Genomic DNA, 20099 nt, shown 5'->3' on the forward strand with positions numbered 1-20099 from the left:
ATGTATTTTTACATTCACTTATAACATCTGCATAATGAATACTCTAAATAAATTTTTAGGTGTCTTACTTGAACACTGAGCAGTGCACAAACTTTTAGCAGTAATTTTATATTCAGAGTTCAAAAAGTTATTCAGATGTTATTAATGACATTTTAGCATGAAAATAAAGTAGAAAAGGTCTAGATAGGTCTCCTACACATCAGCATCGCTATCTGCAATAGAAAAACCAATATGGGTCAACCTAGGGATGGGTACCTTTCACATTTGAATCGATACGGTACCAATTCCTGATACCTACGAATCGAAACCGATACTTAACAATACCAATTTTTTATACTTTGAGTGTTTAATAATTACTAACATCTCTTTCATAATTAAATACTTTTTCTCTATAGGTAACCATATTTGATAAATATTACGATAAATAACAAACAACTGTTTGTATTTTATCATCGTAGTATTGTACAAACTTCTTCAACATGAAAACCTTTAACAACTGCTTCTAAATGAAAACAAACCCAGCTCCAGGTACAAACTACAAGTTTTGTAAACTGTGTGATGGTGGGTCCTTGAAGTTTTATAAACTGTGTGATGGTGGGTCCTTGTAGTTTTATAAATTGTGTGATGGTGGGTCCTTGTAGTTTTATCAATTGTGTGATGGTAGGTCCTTGTAGTTTTATAAATTGTGTGATGGTAGGTCCTTGTAGTTTTATAAACTGTGTGATGGCGGGTCCTTGTAGTTTTATAAACTGTGTGATGGTGGGTACTTGTAGTTTTATAAACTGTGTGATGGTGGGTCCTTGTAGTTTTATAAATTGTGTGATGGTGGGTCCTTGTAGTTTTATAAACTGTGTGATGGTGGGTCCTTGTAGTTTTATAAACTATGTGATGGTAGGTCCTTGTAGTTTTATAAACTGTGTGATGGTGGTTCCTTGTAGTTTTATAAACTGTGTGATGGTGGTTCCTTGTAGTTTTATAAACTGTGTGATGGTAGGTCCTTGTAGTTTTAGAAACTGTGATGATGGGTCCTTGTAGTTTTATAAACTGTGTGATGGTAGGTCCTTGTAGTTTTATAAACTGTGTGATGGTTGGTTCTTGTAGTTTTATAAACTGTGTGATGGTGGGTCCTTGTAGTTTTATAAATTGTGTGATGGTGGGTCCTTGTAGTTTTATAAACTGTGTGATGGGGGGCCTTGTAGTTTTATAAACTGTGTGATGATGGGTCCTTGTAGTTTTATAAACTGTGTGATGGTGGGTCCTTGTAGTTTTATAAACTGTGTGATGGTGGGTCCTTGTAGTTTTATAAACTATGTGATGGTAGGTCCTTGTAGTTTTATAAACTGTGATGATGGGTCCTTGTAGTTTTATAAACTGTGTGATGGTGGGTCCTTGTAGTTTTATAAACTGTGTGATGGTGGGTCCTTGTAGTTTTATAAACTATGTGATGGTGGGTCCTTGTAGTTTTATAAACTGTGTGATGGTGGGTCCTTGTAGTTTTATAAATTGTGTGATGGTGGGTCCTTGTAGTTTTATAAACTGTGTGATGGTGGGTCCTTGTAGTTTTATAAACTATGTGATGGTAGGTCCTTGTAGTTTTATAAACTGTGTGATGATGGATCCTTGTAGTTTTATAAACTGTGTGATGGTGGGTCCTTGTAGTTTTATAAACTGTGTGATGGTAGGTCCTTGTAGTTTTATAAACTGTGTGATGGTGGGTCCTTGTAGTTTTATAAATTGTGTGATGGTGGGTCCTTGTAGTTTTATAAATTGTGTGATGGTAGGTCCTTGTAGTTTTATAAATTGTGTGATGGTAGGTCCTTGTAGTTTTATAAACTGTGTGATGGCGGGTCCTTGTAGTTTTATAAACTGTGTGATGGTGGGTACTTGTAGTTTTATAAACTGTGTGATGGTGGGTCCTTGTAGTTTTATAAATTGTGTGATGGTGGGTCCTTGTAGTTTTATAAACTGTGTGATGGTGGGTCCTTGTAGTTTTATAAACTATGTGATGGTAGGTCCTTGTAGTTTTATAAACTGTGTGATAATGGATCCTTGTAGTTTTATAAACTGTGTGATGGTGGTTCCTTGTAGTTTTATAAACTGTGTGATGGTAGGTCCTTGTAGTTTTATAAACTGTGATGATGGGTCCTTGTAGTTTTATAAACTGTGTGATGGTAGGTCCTTGTAGTTTTATAAACTGTGTGATGGTAGGTTCTTGTAGTTTTATAAACTGTGTGATGGTGGGTCCTTGTAGTTTTATAAATTGTGTGATGGTGGGTCCTTGTAGTTTTATAAACTGTGTGATGGCGGGTCCTTGTAGTTTTATAAACTGTGTGATGATGGGTCCTTGTAGTTTTATAAACTGTGTGATGGTGGGTCCTTGTAGTTTTATAAACTGTGTGATGGTGGGTCCTTGTAGTTTTATAAACTGTGTGATGGTGGGTCCTTGTAGTTTTATAAACTATGTGATGGTAGGTCCTTGTAGTTTTATAAACTGTGATGATGGGTCCTTGTAGTTTTATAAACTGTGTGATGGTGGGTTCTTGTAGTTTTATAAACTGTGTGATGGTGGGTCCTTGTAGTTTTATAAATTGTGTGATGGTAGGTCCTTGTAGTTTTATAAATTGTGTGATGGTGGGTCCTTGTAGTTTTATAAATTATGTGATGGTAGGTCCTTGTAGTTTTATAAACTGTGTGATGGCGGGTCCTTGTAGTTTTATAAACTGTGTAATGGTGGGTCCTTGTAGTTTTAGAAATTGTGAGATGGTGGGTCCTTGTAGTTTTATAAACTGTGTGATGGTGGGTCCTTGTAGTTTTATAGACTGTGTGATGGTAGGTCCTTGTAGTTTTATAAACTGTGTGATGATGGGTCCTTGTAGTTTTATAAACTGTGTGATGGTGGGTACTTGTAGTTTTATAAATTGTGTGATGGTGGGTCCTTGTAGTTTTATAAATTATGTGATGGTAGGTCCTTGTAGTTTTATAAACTGTGTGATGGCGGGTCCTTGTAGTTTTATAAACTGTGTAATGGTGGGTCCTTGTAGTTTTAGAAATTGTGAGATGGTGGGTCCTTGTAGTTTTATAAACTGTGTGATGGTGGGTCCTTGTAGTTTTATAGACTGTGTGATGGTAGGTCCTTGTAGTTTTATAAACTGTGTGATGATGGGTCCTTGTAGTTTTATAAACTGTGTGATGGTGGGTACTTGTAGTTTTATAAATTGTGTGATGGTGGGTCCTTGTAGTTTTATAAACTGTGATGGTGGGTCCTTGTAGTTTTATAAAGTGCTGATTACACTGAAGCAAAAATCTGCTGTGAACTACATTTACTGTGTATCTTCATTCCTTTTGCCGTTCTTTTTCAGTCGATTTCTGAGGAGAACTCACCCAGCGCATTTAGTGAAGTGAAGCCAAACTTTAGAGTAGGGCTGCAGCTATGGAATATTTTTGTAATCGAGTACTCCATCGAATCTTTTATCGATTACTCGAGTACTCTAATAAATTAACCTTTTGTGTTTGTAAACAATTATATCAAATAGCATGTTATAAAATATGAAAGACCTCTTAAAATGAGCAAGCAATGGCCAGTTATTCTTCAAGTTTTATTCAAAATTAGTTTTCAAAACTTCATCACTTCAGCTTTACTTCACAGTAAACAAATGCCTGTGCAAAAAATAAGTAAACAACCTGAGCCGATTTTCCCCTCACACGAGAATCTACTAGCACCAGAACCGCTCACGGCGCATGCGCAAACGTGGCTCGCCAGCTATTTCTCTAGTAACACATGTCCGTTTTAATTTCTACACTTTATTTTCTCACACAATAGCAAGGATTGTCGAGAAAGCATGTTTGCCGTGCTTGTGTCAAATTATACTGATCACAAAACATTATTTACTGTATTTCGTTTTCCTCATAAATACCTGTGTCCTCCTGCAGCAATCCCGAGGGACAACAGACATCAATAACAACACAATAAAAAGTCTGACGTGTTGTGTAAAAACTGCTATTTTTAGCACATTTTTAGGTCCCACGTGTTGCTACCAGACGACAGTGTGAGCTGAAACTGAGTGCTACAAATGAAAAAGTCGCACAGTGTTCGCAGAATATATAGCGGACCTCCCGAGTCCGCTTGCAGAAGTGACATTTACATGTGGATGTTTCCTGGTCCGGTGCTGCAGCATTGAGGATGTGGTGTTGTGGTAGGCTAAATCCATTTTACAGTATTTACACTGGACTACGTTTTCCGTCTTATGACGTGAAAAATGGTCCCACACCTTTGACATTTTCAGTCTTTTTCGCACTCCACCATGTCCACGTTGTCCGCCATGGCTTAAGAGAAAGTTCAGTTACATTCGCTACTCGCATGTGCATTCAGTGCAGTGTGTATGTGCATCACTTATTTCAGTCCGGGTGAAACATGACCCCGGGCGATTGCAAAGCCATGAATTAATTAAACATGAATTAAACGAAGCCTAAAGGCAGAGAATTTGACTCGAGGCTTTTTGTACTCGAATTATTCGAGGTACTCGAGGAATCATTTCAGCCCTATTTTAGAGCGTGTTCACTTTTTTCTGGTCGGAATTTCGCAGTTCCGAGGAGAAAGCGAACACACCATTAGCTGAATGGAAGCAAATGTATCAAGCTAAAGTGATCTTAAACAGTTTATTTACCTACCAGAGCAGATTAGGATGATGATGCCTCACTCAGACTGTTGTTGCTGGTTTCATCATCACCCAGTAACCCATCCCATTTAGTGAAGTGGACCCAAACTTCAGAACGCCTCCTCTCTCCCATGCTGCTTTGTTTACAGCTCGCCTGCAGCGACTGACAGCATAACACTCTTGCACCAGTGCCGCTGTCTATCTTGGCAAGTCTTACAAGTTCTCGTTATGAAGGATGGGTACCGAAACGAGGCACAGTTTCATACGAGGTGAATCGGTACTCAGTCGGTACTATGGAATTCAGTCGGTGCCTTAAAAAGTACCGAATTCGGTACCCATCCCTAGTTTTACCACAAACTCCTTTACCACCAGGAGTGTTTAAGACTCGCAAAGGCAGCAAAGGCGTTCCACGCAGCTGGTCCCGTGAGGTCATGATATAATGGGAGAATTGCAAGACTACATGTGATTTCGGCAGTTCACGTGATAACAAGCGAGGAGAAAGATGGTAGCGTGTAACCAAAAAGGTCTGTGGTGTATTTTCTGTTCTTTTGATCCAGCTATGGATATTTCACAGGAAATCGTAGTGTTTTTATTAGTTAAGCAATTGTAAATCTGCATGTGACTTTTATTTTGAAAGTTGCCAGATGTTTTACACTGCTTTTGTATTTGACTTCCTGTCCGGCCTGATCTGAACTGCGGAGTTTGACGTGTTCTGAAAGCATAAGCAACGCGTCCCAAAGTTCCTGGGACGCGTCTACAGCGTGACGTTTCACGGCGGTTGAAACACACCAATCCACTAGAATGGTGGGTAATTTTTGTGTGCTACGTTTTGCAGACGTCACACAAGGCTTGAGCGTCCGGTGGAAAGGCCCGCTGAGACAACAGAAACAATTTCATCTTTTTTGGACTTGCGATCAGCGAAAAACTCGTTTAAACTCTGTTTCTCTGAACAGAGGCTGTTCAGGAAGCTTAGAGATAAGAATTATTTATTACATGGAAGCAAATGTCTCAGGACCGGTTTGAGTGTTTTTATTTGGTTTTTGGTTTTATTGTAGTTGTTGACACATAATTAGAACAAACTCACTCTCTAACACAACAACCCTAATGGTCACCAGCTGGGGCGGCCATATTTACCTGGTTTGACTCCAGTGAGAGTTTCAGCTAATAAAACCAATGAGGCAAAAACATCATCGGCCGCATTTCAGGGCATTATTTTATCACCATAACCAGTTAAACCAGTAAGAGTTTAATAACCAGAACGATTATTGGGTCAGCTGTGATCATTTAACAGAATTAAATCTATAAGAGGTGTTTCGGGTTTTCTCCTCCTTCACACACACACACACACAGACACAAAAGGAGCCGTGTGTTAACAACGCAACACATCCAGGGAGCTCAGACACACACACTCCCAATCACACGAGTGCAGAGTTGATGCTCAGGGCCAAACAACACAGCTTGAGATTAAAGAGCTTCTCTGATCTGACATTTGTTTTTCTGTCTGTCAGCGCACGAGAGAGAGAGAGAGAGAGAGAGAGAGAGAGAGAGAGAGAGAGAGAGAGAGAGAGAGAGAGAGGGAGGTGTGAGTAGGGATCGATAGCAGAGAGGAGTGGAGGAGCAGGAGGAAGAGGAGGTTTTAAAAAAATAAAAACAACAGGAAATGTTAGGAAGTTGATTTTTTACGTCCTGCACCTGACGAGGATCTAAACCTGATTGTAGGTCAAACTGGGTTCAGCCAGACTGGTTTCTGAAGTTTTTCCTGATAAGGGGCTGCATGGTGGAGCAGCTGGTAGCACCGTTGTTCCTCAGCAAGTAGGTTGCAGGTTAAAATCCCCACCTTTCTGGGTAAAGTTGGAATGCTCTGCCCGTGTGGGTTTCTCCCACAGACCAAACACAAGCAGGACAGGTTACCTGGAGGCTCAAAACGGCCCTTACAGGTGTGAGCGAGTCTGTGTCTCTGTGATGGACAGGAGACACGTCCAGGGTGTCCCCTGCCTCTTGCCTGCAGACTACCAGCTCTCTGAGAAAATCGGAGGGAAGTTCTGACTTTTCTGAGACATTAAAGTAAACAGGGGGATATTATTGATCTTCTTGCTTTAGCCAGGATCTCGTGAAGTTCCCACGTCTCTAAGCCTTCACGAGCGTTCCGACTCTGACCTGGTCTTAGCAGCTTGAAATGATCCAACGCTAAATAAAACCACAATCCCCACATCCCCGCATTTTTCTGCTGAATCCTGTTTTTCAGCGTCTTCTACTTATTGAGGTGTTTGAAGTAAAAATAAAGGTGAAGGTGGTGAAGAGTGTGAGGACGAGAGGTGAAGGAGGGCAGCAGCAACAGGAGGAGGAGAGGGAAAGTGTTCCTCTGGAGCACCTGGACTCTGGGGAGACCTCCAGAAATAACTGAACTAGAAGTCACACACACACACACACACACACACACACACACACACACACACTATACAGCACCGACCGGGCTCAGAGTTCACCATCAGAACACGAGTGTTGTGTTCAGGAGACAAACCGTGCAGCTCAGCAGCTTTGGTTCATGCAGATTCTGCCACTCAGCTGTGTGTGTGTGTGTGTGTGTGTGTGTGTGTGTGTGTGTGTGTGTGTGTGTGTGTGTGTGTGTGTGTGTGTGTGTGTGTGTGTGTGTGTGTGTGTGTGTGTGTGTGTGTGTGTGTGTGTGTGTGTGTGTGTGTGTGTGTGTGTGTGTGTGTGTGTGTGTGTGTGTGTGTGTGTGTGTGTGTAGGGGGGGGTAATTGCTTTCTCTTGTAAGTCAGGCTCGGGAGTGCTTTTTGACTGAAGACACCAATTTCACGCTAAGGCATTATTTAGCTTGATACAAACTTGATTAGGCTTTAAGGGGCGAAGAGAGGAGGAAGGAGGAAATAAACTGCTTTGTGTCCCGCTGCACCGCTGGAGGACGGATTAATTCACTCCTTCTGGGAGAAACCGAAAACGCGCACGCACAGCTCTCTCGTGGAGCCGCATCTGTAACCACAAATCTGACAAGTATCGTTCCGATTTTTGTCTCCTGATCTGAGAGTTTCTCCATTCAGAAGAGCAAACGAACTGTAAAGATTAGTTTTATTCTCATCCAAGAATAGAAACAGATCATCTGCATGGTGGCGCAGTGGTTAGCACTGTTGCCTCGCAGCACGAAGGTTGCAGGTTCGAAACTCGGCTCGGCTGCAGCCTTTCTGCGTGGAGTTGCGTGTTCTCCCCATGCATGCGTGGGTTTCCTCCGGGTCCTCCGGTTTCCCCCACAGATCACAACAAGCCCTATAGGTTATAAATTGTAAGTCGCTTTGGATAAAAGCGTCTCCTAAATGAATAAACATAAACATCTAGAATCAACAGTGATGACATCATCTCGCCAGTTCTCACCAAAATAATCAAAGTAGATTTTAGAGAAGAGCTGCAGGTGTTTCAGCATCGATCTGATTCCTCTCGGGGGAGACTGGCCTCCTTCGGTCAGCTGGTTCAACTGGTCCTTCAACTGGTGAAACTCATTTTGTCTCTAAAACTCTGAACTGAATGAATCAGATCAAATCTGAGCATTCGATCAAATAGAAACACATTATTTCATCATGTTTAAAGTATAAAACAAGCAGAAAACTAGCAATGTTTTATTCATCTGGAATTCATATTAATCCGATCTGATAATCTGATCACTTCAGTCAGTCTCTTAATCCACCGTCTCTCTGGACTGAGACTCAGAAAAATTCTGTCATTTTAAAAACATCCAGATTAATTTAAAATTATTTAATAATCATCTGGTCAATAGAAACAAACTTTCCCCTGAATTTAACAGACAATAAATAAAGAGGAGCTTCACAGCTTTATTCGAGCAGATTCACCATTTCAACACTTCCTCCTCAGAGTTGGAACTTGATTCTCCCTGAAACCGTTTCTGATTTGGTGAGAAGCCGCGCTCTTCCTCTGTGGTGTACTCTTACTTTCCCTCGCTCCGACTCGCTCCATTGTGAGTCTCCCAGCAGGACGCCGCTGCCTTTTGACTGGGAGGTGAATGGAGAGGAATTAGAAAAACCAACTGAAGACTTCAGAGCTAAAAAGAAGCATTGGCGGTCTGTAGTGAGGCGCGTCACAAAGACCTGCAGAGTGCTCGATAGAAAGGAAAAAACATAGGCAGCCTGTTCTGTGTGTGTGTGTGTGTGTGTGTGTGTGTGTGTGTGTGTGTGTGTGTGTGTGTGTGTGTGTGTGTGTGTGTGTGTGTGTGTGTGTGTGTGTGTGTGTGTGTGTGTGTGTGTGTGTGTGTGTGTGTGTGTGTGTGTGTGTGTGTGTGTGTGTGTGCAGGGAATAATAATTCAGGCTTTCACATGCACAGGTGAGTTAGCAGGTAGTGATGGTGAGTTCACAAAACGGGGAAAATATCTGATTTTATTGTTGCTTTGTAAACGATGCATTCACAGACCAGAGCTTTGAGCTGATTACCAACGAACACGAGAATATGGCCTGACTCTGATCTCTCCAGAGGATTTTTGATGCATATTTTTTGTAACTCTGTATTTTAAAAAAAAGTCAATAAAATGTGTTTTTTTTTAAATTTCACAAAAAAACTTTAAAGGGGCATTATGGAAGTTTGACAGCCAAAACATGTATATAAATAATAAATGTCTTCTTCATACAGTCTCCTGCAATGCCCTGGTCCTGTAGAATGAGCCCTGGCATTTTTACTGCGATTGCCTGTTTTTCTGTAAAATCACAGAAAAAGAGAGTTGCTCGGGTCGAGCAGGCTGCTTCATGCGCGTTCACGCTCAGGAAACGCCCGTAGCATTTGCTATCCATAGCTTTAGCAGCAGAGAGAGAGGCAGTGCCACTTTGTCGCTGTTCCTAACGCCTAGTGACAAAGCTAGCTACATTTCTGAGGACCCTTAGCTACTTTCTGTAGAACTTTCTTCTAGATATTTCCTGCAAATTAGCAACAAAATAACCATTTTCGCTCCGAACCGTTCTTTGGTTTGACGTTGTTTCAGCTGTCATCAAGGACATAAAAGTTACAGATACTGTGAATGTTACTAGAGTGTAGCTCACCTTGTAAGATATCTGACTCACATGCAGAAGACCAGAGTTTGATTCTGGATGTGAACAGAGTTCATTTAGAGTTTCTTTTTTACATTAATGGTATATTTTTTTTACAGTAAGATGTCCAAATTTTTATTTGAGACTCGCCGAACGGCATTGAATTCACAGATAAAAAAGATGTGGGTTCAACTTTCATTTTGGAACAATTTTTCAAGCAAGGGAAGGGAATGATCTGAGCATGCAGGAGGACTGACCCATCATAAACCTTTGTCGGCTGTGCTGAAGAGAAAGGTACAGAACCAAATTATTTAATTAATTAGCTGTGTGTTCTCCTGTCCTCTGTCCTCCAGGCCACACACACACACACACACACACACACAGGGGACTGTCTCAGCTGTTATTTTCGTAAAGGAGTGTGCACGTACAGCATGCGCGCCTCGTGCACGAGCCTACTATTGAAGCTGCCGTTACGCTTTTGGCCTGAGGGGGCAATCGCGAGCATAAAAATTCAAAAGTCCGTAAAGTCCCTTTAAATATTTCTACAAAATCACTCATCACTCTGCAGGACAAAACAACTAGATGCATCTTTCTGGTTCTGGGGGCCGATACCGATTACATCCTGCTGATTTATATCAAAGAACTATATTTAAAACACTTTATTATTCTGATTCACGTAACAACTACGAGGGAAGATATGAAAACATTCACGTGGAAGATTTGTTTTTGCTCCAGCTGCTAGAAAACTGAATTCTAAAACAGAAATAACTTACAGAACAGAATGAAACACAGAGAAGAGGACTTCAGCATCAAACAATGGCATCTGACCTCAATCTGGGAAGGTTAGGAAAGGTTAAAACATGACGTACAAAACTTTCCCTCTCTCTCACACACACACACTTCCTTTTCCCAAAAGTCACCCTTTCATCAGCATCAGTGTCAGTGGGTGAGAGGAGCTCAGTAAATATGTTACGACCAGGTGTGCATAGAACTGCTAATTGCCCCCTCCACTGGGGGTGGGGGGGTGGGGGGGGGGTAGATAAACCAAAAAAAAAACAGAATATTTGTTCCAAGAGTCTGATTTATCACACAAAAGCTTCAGTGTTTATAAATAAAACAAAATGTTGTCTTATAAAGTTTTTAACCTTAAGTTTTAACTCATTTTTCTTCATTTGGAAACTTTATTTTGGCGGGTTGGGCGAGGAGCGGGGCACTTTGAAAACTCATCATCTACTGAATTTGACTAATGGATTAAATATTTTGAACTAAAAGTGGGGTGAATTTGAATCAAGTTGGTCTGGATTTGAATCAGATCCTGAGGACTTAATCAGAATTTCAATGGATTAAACTAAGATTATTTTCTGTTTAAAACTTTCAAATAAGGGCTTAGCTGATTCTGGTTGTGAGAGCTGATGCTGGTTAATTACACATAATGTGTAAGTGTATTCTCCATTAATTACTGATCAAAATAACTTAAAAAACGTACGTGACAAGCACTAGTATGGATCTATGCTGAGCGATGGTGAGTTCACAGAGCCCAAAACATTTTTGGGGGAGTTTGAAATCAGCTGATCAGAGAATAAACTGATCAGACTGAATGTTGGCTGATCCTGAGCACCAAATGACGTTCTGAGCATCTCAAGTTGAGATGACTTTTACCGTGAAATTCTTCATAAATGGGTCAAGATAAAAGTGAAGCTGAAGTACTAGGGGCTGGCTCCAGAAAGGATCAAGTTCTCATTGACTCTCATGTTAAAAAGCAGAAATAAACATGTTTACAGCCAGATTCAAAAAACATTTTAGGTTTAATAGATCTAGTTTATAGTCGTGACAACTCTGAGGGTGGGGGGTTTCTTTGTAACTCATCCATTGATATGTAAATGAAGCTTGAAAATATGGATAATTGGGGCGTACCTGTGATTGACAGGTAGCAGATGAGCTGCCAGTGCTAGCAGCTAGCCCCCTGCTTGCACTCCTCAGCCTGAGGTTAAAACTGTTACAGCCTAGAATAGGGATGCAACGATACCACTTTTTTCCAAACCGATACGATACCGATACTTGGATCTGATTACTCGCCGATACCGATTACCAATACCGATACTTCGACCACACAAAAAAATGCAATTATTTGGAATACAGATTTTATTTTCTTCTCTGCTTTCAACAGGAAAAGACTGTGAGGTAGATAAAAAGTAAAATATATGAATGGAAATCATCACAAAACTAAAATATTAGGTGAACAGAAATGACAAGTTACAGTGAAGCCATTTTCAAGCAACTGCATTGGTATCGGTTAACTTTTACCGATGCCGATACTGATATTGGTATCGGTGCCGATACCGATACCAATATCAGTATCGGTGCATCCCTAGCCTAGAAGGCACAGGGTGCATTTTTGTATTTTCAGGGAGTGACGAAGCGCATGACACAGCCAAGATGGCGGTGATGGGAGCCGCCCACTGGGCTTCTAGTCAGCTCTTGAGAGACCTACAGATGACAGCGTGGAGTCCATCTTGTATCTACATAAATGGTCAAAGCACATACAAGTTGTGAATGTTTTATACAGACACGGTGATCTGATAAACAGACTTTTACTGTTTTCTTATTGCTTGTTGCTTGTCTGGAACAAATAAAGTAAAAAAGATAAACGTTATTATTAAAAACACTTTCAAGGCCAAGTTTGGATTTTTCTCCAACGTATTTTTTTAATTATCCAAGCAAAGAAAACCAACGTTGTGACTGAACTTCTGAGGTTCTGTGTTGAAACTACGAACCACGAGAAACATTTCTTAATCAGTCCGAGTTTTGGTCTTTCTTCATAAAACTTCCTTCTCTTCTACATTAAGAGTCAAAAAGTCCTCAGAATGTTTAGGAAATAATAATATCAATAATATTAAGTTTTATTAAGCGATTTTCACTACAACCCACAAATCATCTGAAGGTTATGAAAGGTTTTTTAGTTTCTGCTGATAAAACTGAGTTACATACAGGCTGGAGTCCTTTATTGTTAACAGCATCATACTTTATTATTATTAGTCTGATATTACTTTCTTTTCATCTAAATTCATTCATTCTTGACATTTTGACTCTTGGTTTTTGACCAACAGTGGAAAGACTTAAAAAACAGAGGAAGTAGCCTTCTCGTTTTATCCTAATAAACCATCACACACGTCAGTGTGACTCCAACTGGAAATCTGCCCAGTCTCTCACGTTTTTGTCTCCAACAGCCTCACAGGTGAGATCTGGACTCAGCAGCAGTCGAGACGTTCACATTTCATCATAAACTCTTTTCCTCTCAGCTGTTTTCCCCTTTCTTTTCCGTCTAAACTTACGGCCAGCATGAAGAATACGGATTTATTCTGGCATATCTGATATATTTAACATTTGTATTCTAGATTAAAGCCAGAACAATCCAGTCCTAAACACAGAGACTAGAGATTGCACAGATCCTGAAGTTTATTTGTAGTTATTTAGGTCCCTTTAAGTGTTTTCCGGGTAACGTTCCCCGTTTGGGTTCCTGATCCTCGTGCCCACCAGCATGACCTAATCTGGAGCGGCTAACGAGTATTCAGCCATTGATTCTTTTTCATTCACACCTTGTTTTCTTTCCTAATCTACTTAGGTGTGTGTTACTCTCTAAGCTTTTCACTGTCAAGTAATTTGGTCTAATTGAGAGCAGATCCACACGAGTCCATTACACTGGATTCATGGTACCGCTGGGCTCCACCAATCACCAATTACATTAGCTTGTTTTGTCCTGTTTATAAATAAAATACCCAAAACTCAAACCCACCCCCCACTGAAGAGTCGATGGAATTTCCAGCAAACCTTTCAGAGCCATTTAATGGTTCAGCAAGCCTTAATGCAAAGCCACGACAGGCTTTTATACAGGAGCGACACAACATGGCTGAACGTGCGCGGACTGCCAACGTGCACGGTCCGCCGACGCACCTCACAGCTGCATCACACAATAACACCAACAACACAGCTTTGTGTAATCGAAGCCACATGCTTGGGTTTTACAAGAGTGAGTCGCCCCGTTAAAGTTCCTCCGCCAAAGAGCAACGGGAAAATCCCTCAATGCATGATGGGAAGGAGGAAAAGCACACACACACACACACACACACACACAAGAACATTGATGCTGCAGAAGTGACTTTTCACACAAACCCTGCACAAGCTTAGGGAGCCATAATATGGATCATTTTGCATCTAACTCCATGTTTCACCAGATTACCAGAACCAGATCACTTCACCAACTGGAACTCCAGGTGAAGAACGAAAGCTGCCCTGCAGTTTCAGGATGTCACAGAGGGCTTCTCAATCAAATTTAAATGATAAATGACCTGCACTTGTCGGACTCCAAAGAGCTGCATCTTTCATCCACTCACACACACACATTCAGACACTTACACTTTACTGTTTTACATCTAATTTCAGTGTAAACGTCTAAAATGCATTAGATGCCCTTCTTTTTCTTATTGGTGCAAATCGGGAACGTCTCGTCACCTTCCCTGTGTTTGTTTCTGATGAGATGAGCTACAGAGTCACTTCCTGTTTGCTCGCAGCTTAAATCACAGCAGCGTCTCTTCTTCCTCCGCAAACTAAGAAGAGCAAGAGCACCAGCCCCCATCCTGTACACTTTCTACAGAGGCACTATCGAGAGCATCCTGTCGTGCGGCATCACTGTGTGGTTCGGAGCCTGCAATGTTTCCTGCATTAAAACCCTCCAACATATAGTGAGAGCAGCAGAGAAGGTCATTGGGGTCTCTCTCCCGTCACTACCAGACATTTACAGCACCCGCCTCACAAAAAAGGCCCTTCGCATTGCGGCTGATCCCACTCACCCAATGCAAAGCCTCTTCGAGCTGCTGCCGTCAGGGAGGAGACTGCGGAGTCTCAAGGCCAGGACCAACAGACTGAAGGACAGCTTTATCCATCAGGCAGTTAGGAAGCTAAACTCCCTCCCGGCTCTCCCACCTCTCCTCTCTTTTCCCCTACAGTCTCTCTGAACTTGGTTACTGTTTTTATACTAAATGTTTGTTTTCTATCTAGCGAGAGTTTGAGAGTAACGTAATTTCATATCTCTGTATGTCCTGTACATGTGGCAGAAGTGACAATTAAACTGACTTTGACTTGACTTTGAAATGCAGGTGATTTTCTTAATTTTTCAAAAAGCAACTTGCGCTACATTTGGTGACGAGTTTGACGGCTTCCCTCAGAGAAGCTAGAGGGCAAATCTAGATGAGTGGAAAATATCAGAAATTCTGAAAAGGAAGTTTTATGTTGACACGGGGAAATTGTTATTTTTTGTGATGGAAAGTCGTACATTTGCAGGAAATAAAGTTCAACTTTTCAGTCTAAGACTTAAAGTTAGCACTAAGATGAGACCTGCGAGAAAATCCTCAACATTTTCATGATTAAATGCAGAAATGTGTATGAATCAAAGCGCCGTTTTCTCTGGTGTGTGTGTGCAATAAAAGTTTAGATTTCCAGGATAAACGTTGAACTTTTCTGGAGAAAAAAACTCAGATACGTCATGCAAATTTTACCAACAAACTCCCACAATGAAGTCAAATTAAAAAGAAATAGTAAAATTTCTTGTATTTGTTGCAGTGCCTACTAGGTTCTACAACCCCCCCAAGACACTTTACACAAACAGCCATTCACCCACGCACACACACATTTACAGAGGCACAGCTGCATTTAAACTTACAGGGAAACCGTCATACATTTGTCTATAGTATATACTTTTTTTTAACTATTGCACTCCCAATATGAGAATATTCCTGTTTTGCTGTAAACATTTGCATCAATCTCGGTTTTTGTACAAACGGGACTCCTGTGCTCCTATAGTTTGGTTTTATTATAACAAGTCTCTGGTTTTCTGCAGCAGCAGGCTCGCTTTGAGCAAAACAAGTAAAGTTTAATGATGTTTTACAGGCTGAGAAAGCGAACATATGAGAAAAAGCTCCAAATGTAACTCAAGTACAGATTAAATCTCTGATTCTGAGAATGTATTTACATAAAAACAGCTGAAGACGCACCTGAAGGGACATAAAGGGACAAAACACAGAAACATAACAAAAGCCCACAAATCTCTGGGATGTGGGGACTGCTTGGAGACTAGTTGGAGACAAGTATTTAGTTGAAACCACAGACTTTTCGTGAAGCACTCCTTCAGTGTGTGAAAAATATTCATGATGCAATTTTGTCGTAAACTTTGTGTCAAACAGGTGAAAATTTATTCATTTTATTGACGCCCAACTTTCTCCCGACTCGCAGAAACTAAACCGAGACGGCTTCTAAACGGGTTTCAGACACCAGAGTCAGTACGGGACGATTTTAGAGGACATTTCTGGTGCACAGCCTCCAAACATATGTGAGAAAACTGAGATTGCTCGCAACTGTTTGGAGACATTTTGGAAACTCCAGAGAATGCTGGCATCAGCAGCCACCTACCAGAGCAAGGGGAGGATGGGTGGAATGATGTCATTTTTCTGGAGAAACTGAACTCAGACCAGCAGCAGCGAACTCAACCTTCACAAAGCTTATTTAGCTCCAGCCACAGCAAACAAGGCTGAAGAATAACGGCTGGGATGCAGCCTTCATGCTCTCCTCCATCTCCCTGTCACATGTGCTCAACTCCCGTTTAATGTCCTGCAAATGAGGCGGATTTATTAATGTGTAATTAAGTAATAATCATCACTACATAATGCATGAGAGACTCCAGGGGCTGAGGGCTGAGAGGCAGAGAGATAGGATATGGAGCAGACACAGAATGAGCTTTTTTTTTCTTCTTCCCTCGCCTCGCTAAAGACACACATTAAAAACGGATTAATCCGCTAAAATAATATTTTGATAAGAGAGAAGCTGCGCTTTTTCATTTCTTCCTCAGGCTCGCCCCTCCTCCTCCATCACCCCACCAGCTCGTTTCATGGCCCATCATCGCACCATTAGTCCGCCTTCAATTAACAGACAGCAATTAGTCAGGTCCCCTCACTGCTAACAGGGTCTAATCGCTGTCAAGGCTGCAGCGGTCAACGAAATCCATCAACCCGGCCAGCGCAGGCAGACGCGGCGCCCACTTCCACAGGAGTTTCTCCTGTTTTATCACCAATTCTCGTAGAAATGTCCGAGCTGGTGTTGTCGTTAAACAACCTGGAACACCGGTGCGACTAAACCTGCTGCCCATACAGGAAATAACAACCAGGAACTCCAATTAAAACCCAACAAAACAAAACACCTCCAGATTCTGGAAACAACAATAAAACGCAGCAAAAGCATCCGTGAGCTGAAGAGGTTCTCTGTGGCTTCACAGGTGACAAGCACGTCTCCTAAAACCTACTGGGAAGCTTCAGGTGGGAATTCATCACACAAATCGCAGATACATGGATCGTTTTAAGGAAAAAAAATTAAATAACATTTAAAAAATAAATCTAAAAGTCCCTTTAAGAAACAGACTCAATACTAAACATGCAGAGAGCTTACACAGGGGGATCTCAGCAGTTTTATTGTTGACATTTTCAAGACCTTCCAGAATGAGCCGTTTCAGGTCACTTTAAGAAAACAAGCTGGGGCTGGCCACGCCAAGCCCTCCCTCACTCAGGCTACTATAAGCTGAGAGGCTCCAGTATCCAGGAGGGGCTTGGAGTAGAGCTGCTGCTCCTCCAGTAGCAGATTTCTCTTGTTCGTGAGAGACGGTTTTATTCTAATTTCCCATTTGTGACATCACAAACGGAACTTTTTGAGATGGTAAGTTTTAAGCACATAATTCCTAAAACCAAACACTAAGAGAAAAAGGATGGACAGATTTTTTCGTGTTAGGAGTATTTATAGAGGCAGCAGAGACCCACAAGGCAACGCAGAAGTTGAGTTTTGCATAATGAGTCCTTTTAAGTGTCTATTTTCCAAATGAACAAACTTTGAATTCAAAAGTTCCTATCTGCTCTAAACGCTCATGACCTCTTCTCTCCCCACTTAATCCAGTCGTTTTTACTTTTAGGATTACCTCTGCCTGTTTGATGGAAACCTACGCCAACATGGTTCTGATCAGTTAAATGAGCTTTAAGGACAATAAAGTTTTAAATGGCCCTAAAAAATCAGCTGTAGTGGGACGTGAGATTTAAGGGCCGTAAAACTGCAGCTGCCTGAACAAAAAGGGCTGCATTCAAGTGCATCAAAGGTGTGAAGAGACAACAGCCTAAATCAGTCTAACTGGGGGGCGGACCTGCAGCAGGAAGGAGGGACGAGGTGGGACTCTGAGCCTCTTTGTTGTTGTTTCGGTATGCCTGACTGGACAGTAAGCCAGCCAGTCAGAGTTGGGTGAGCAGGTGAAAGACAGAAGAACATGAAAACACAGATGATCCCCAGGTGATGCTCACCTCAGCCTACATGGCCCCTCACCTGCTGCACGGCCCCCAAACGCCTCCTTTCCTCTCCCCCCTCTTTCTCCTCCTTGCTCCCCCAAAGCCGGGCCGTGCCAAGCTGTCAGAGGGGCAAGGTGTGGACGGGCGATAGCAACACGCGTGTGCACACAGATGAGAACACAAAACACATGGTGCTCATGAGCCAGACAACAAGAGCTGCACTGCCTTAACACACACACACAAACACACACACACACACACACACACAGAGAGAGTGGTGGTCGTCTGCCTCAGCTTTGCTTCGCTCGGCTGCCTGACTAAAGCTAAGCTCTAGTTATTCAGGCTGCTGAGACCTGCCGGCCTTAGTGATGCACTCTCACTCACAAACAGAAACTCTCTCTCTCACACACACACACACACACACACACTCAGAGAAATGATGGAGCAGCAGCGGATGGACAGATTCACTGGTCCACAGCTGTGGACTTGTATCAACAACCCTGCAGCAGAGGGCCATAACACACTGATGAGACCAAAGCCAGGAGGGTTCGTCTGGTCTCAGCACCATCAGCTGGAGGGAGCAGCATCACCTTAAATGAGCTTCAGCAGGGAAACATGTTAGTGTCCAACCTGCTTCAGCAGGAAGATTCTGTCTGAAACGCTGTTTTTATTAGAGATGGAAAATCTGCTGCAAACCGAAAGCAGCTCAGATTCCTGAAGAGGCTGTGGGAAGTGTAAGCTGTCGTTCCCAATTATTCCCTCCTCCTTATGAGGAGTAAAATAACAATCACTTTAACTGTTTTCCTGCAGTTAGAAAATATTAAAACCTCAAACTTGTCCTCAGAGGAGCAACAGAACAAATTGTGTCAGCGATTCCTGCACATAGCCTCAAACAAATCCGGTTCTGGAGGAGCTTCTGGTGCAGCACAGCGGGCACATGCATGTCCTGGATGGTCTCAGAAAAGGGAAGTCTGGATGGAAAGGGGGGGGGGGGGGTGACCACATGGTCGGCCAGTCCCGTTGCCCATCTGGGTCCCATAAAGAGAACAGGGAGGCCAAGGACACCACATGCACACACACCCACACCATGATGCCCACTCACCCATGCACTACAATAAAAACCACTTCATCTTAAGGAAGAGCAGACTGGTGATTTCTCTGATTTAGGGTTAGTTCCTTATTAAATGATGACTTTTCCCACCTGATGCACCATAAAGACCTGACAGCCTCCACAGGAGGCTGGACGCATCACTTCCGTCTGACAGCAGAGGGAAGCTGCTCGTTAACGCCAAAGAAGTTGATTAGGAACAAGTTGGAGTGGAGATCCGCTGTCAGGACAACCTGGACCCAAACCACTGAAGCCAGCAGCGGAATTCCACTTTCAGGCTTAAACGTGAAATAAATCCGCGCTAAAGCAGAAAGAGTCGGGAGGATTTCCCTCTGCTCTTCCAGACCGCGGGAATAGTTAAACGGAACAAAATGAGCGAGCCGGGAAGTAGCGGAGTTAAAATCCGGTTCACCGGAGGTCCGGACCGGGTCCCTTACCTTTAACGGAGCGCGGCTTGGCCTGCTTCCGTCGGGACATCTCCGCGTCGCTCTCTGGGTCTTTCTGGTTGCTTTCCGTTCACCTCCGTGTTTTCAGAAACCCATACAGGCGGCGGACGCAGTCGCTCCTCTTCCTCCTCCTCCTCGCTGCCGCCTCTCCGCCTGTTGCAATGCGGCAGCTTCGGTCTCTGGGTGAGAAGCGTCCGTCCGTCCGGCGGCACCGGGAGCTGCCGCTGGTCTCTTCACAGGTCGTAGAAAGGCTCGCGCGAGCTGTGGGACGACCGGGAACAACTTCCTTCCTCAACCTTGATTTGTTATTTCTTGTCTCGCTCCGCCGCCGCACGCGCTCCGCGTGCTCCGAGCGCTCGTGCCGCTCCGACCTCTTCCAGCGCTCGCGGACGGACCTGAGCGCGAGCTGCCGCCCACGCGCGTGCCTCGCACCTGAGTGAGTGGCGATAAAAGCCAGGTGACAGCGGCACCGTCCGTG

At 42.7% G+C, this 20099-nt stretch overlaps 1 protein-coding gene across 4 annotated transcripts in view; it reads right to left on the reverse strand.

Annotated features, from left to right (window-relative positions):
• Positions 1–19779, reverse strand: part of znf423 (zinc finger protein 423) — a 154714-nt gene extending 134935 nt beyond the window's left edge. For all 4 annotated transcript variants that reach the window (XR_011520376.1, XM_054733346.2, XM_015965117.3 and 1 more), the window contains exon 1: positions 19613–19779. Coding sequence is in view for 3 of the 4 variants with exons in the window: in XM_054733346.2 (XP_054589321.1) it covers positions 19613–19652 (40 nt within the window). In the remaining variant the exon portion in view is untranslated. The remainder of the gene's footprint in view (positions 1–19612) is intronic.
• Between the last annotated feature and the right edge of the window lie 320 nt (positions 19780–20099).

This window comes from Nothobranchius furzeri, chromosome 4, assembly GCF_043380555.1.
Source record: "Nothobranchius furzeri strain GRZ-AD chromosome 4, NfurGRZ-RIMD1, whole genome shotgun sequence".
Lineage (NCBI taxonomy): Eukaryota > Metazoa > Chordata > Actinopteri > Cyprinodontiformes > Nothobranchiidae > Nothobranchius > Nothobranchius furzeri.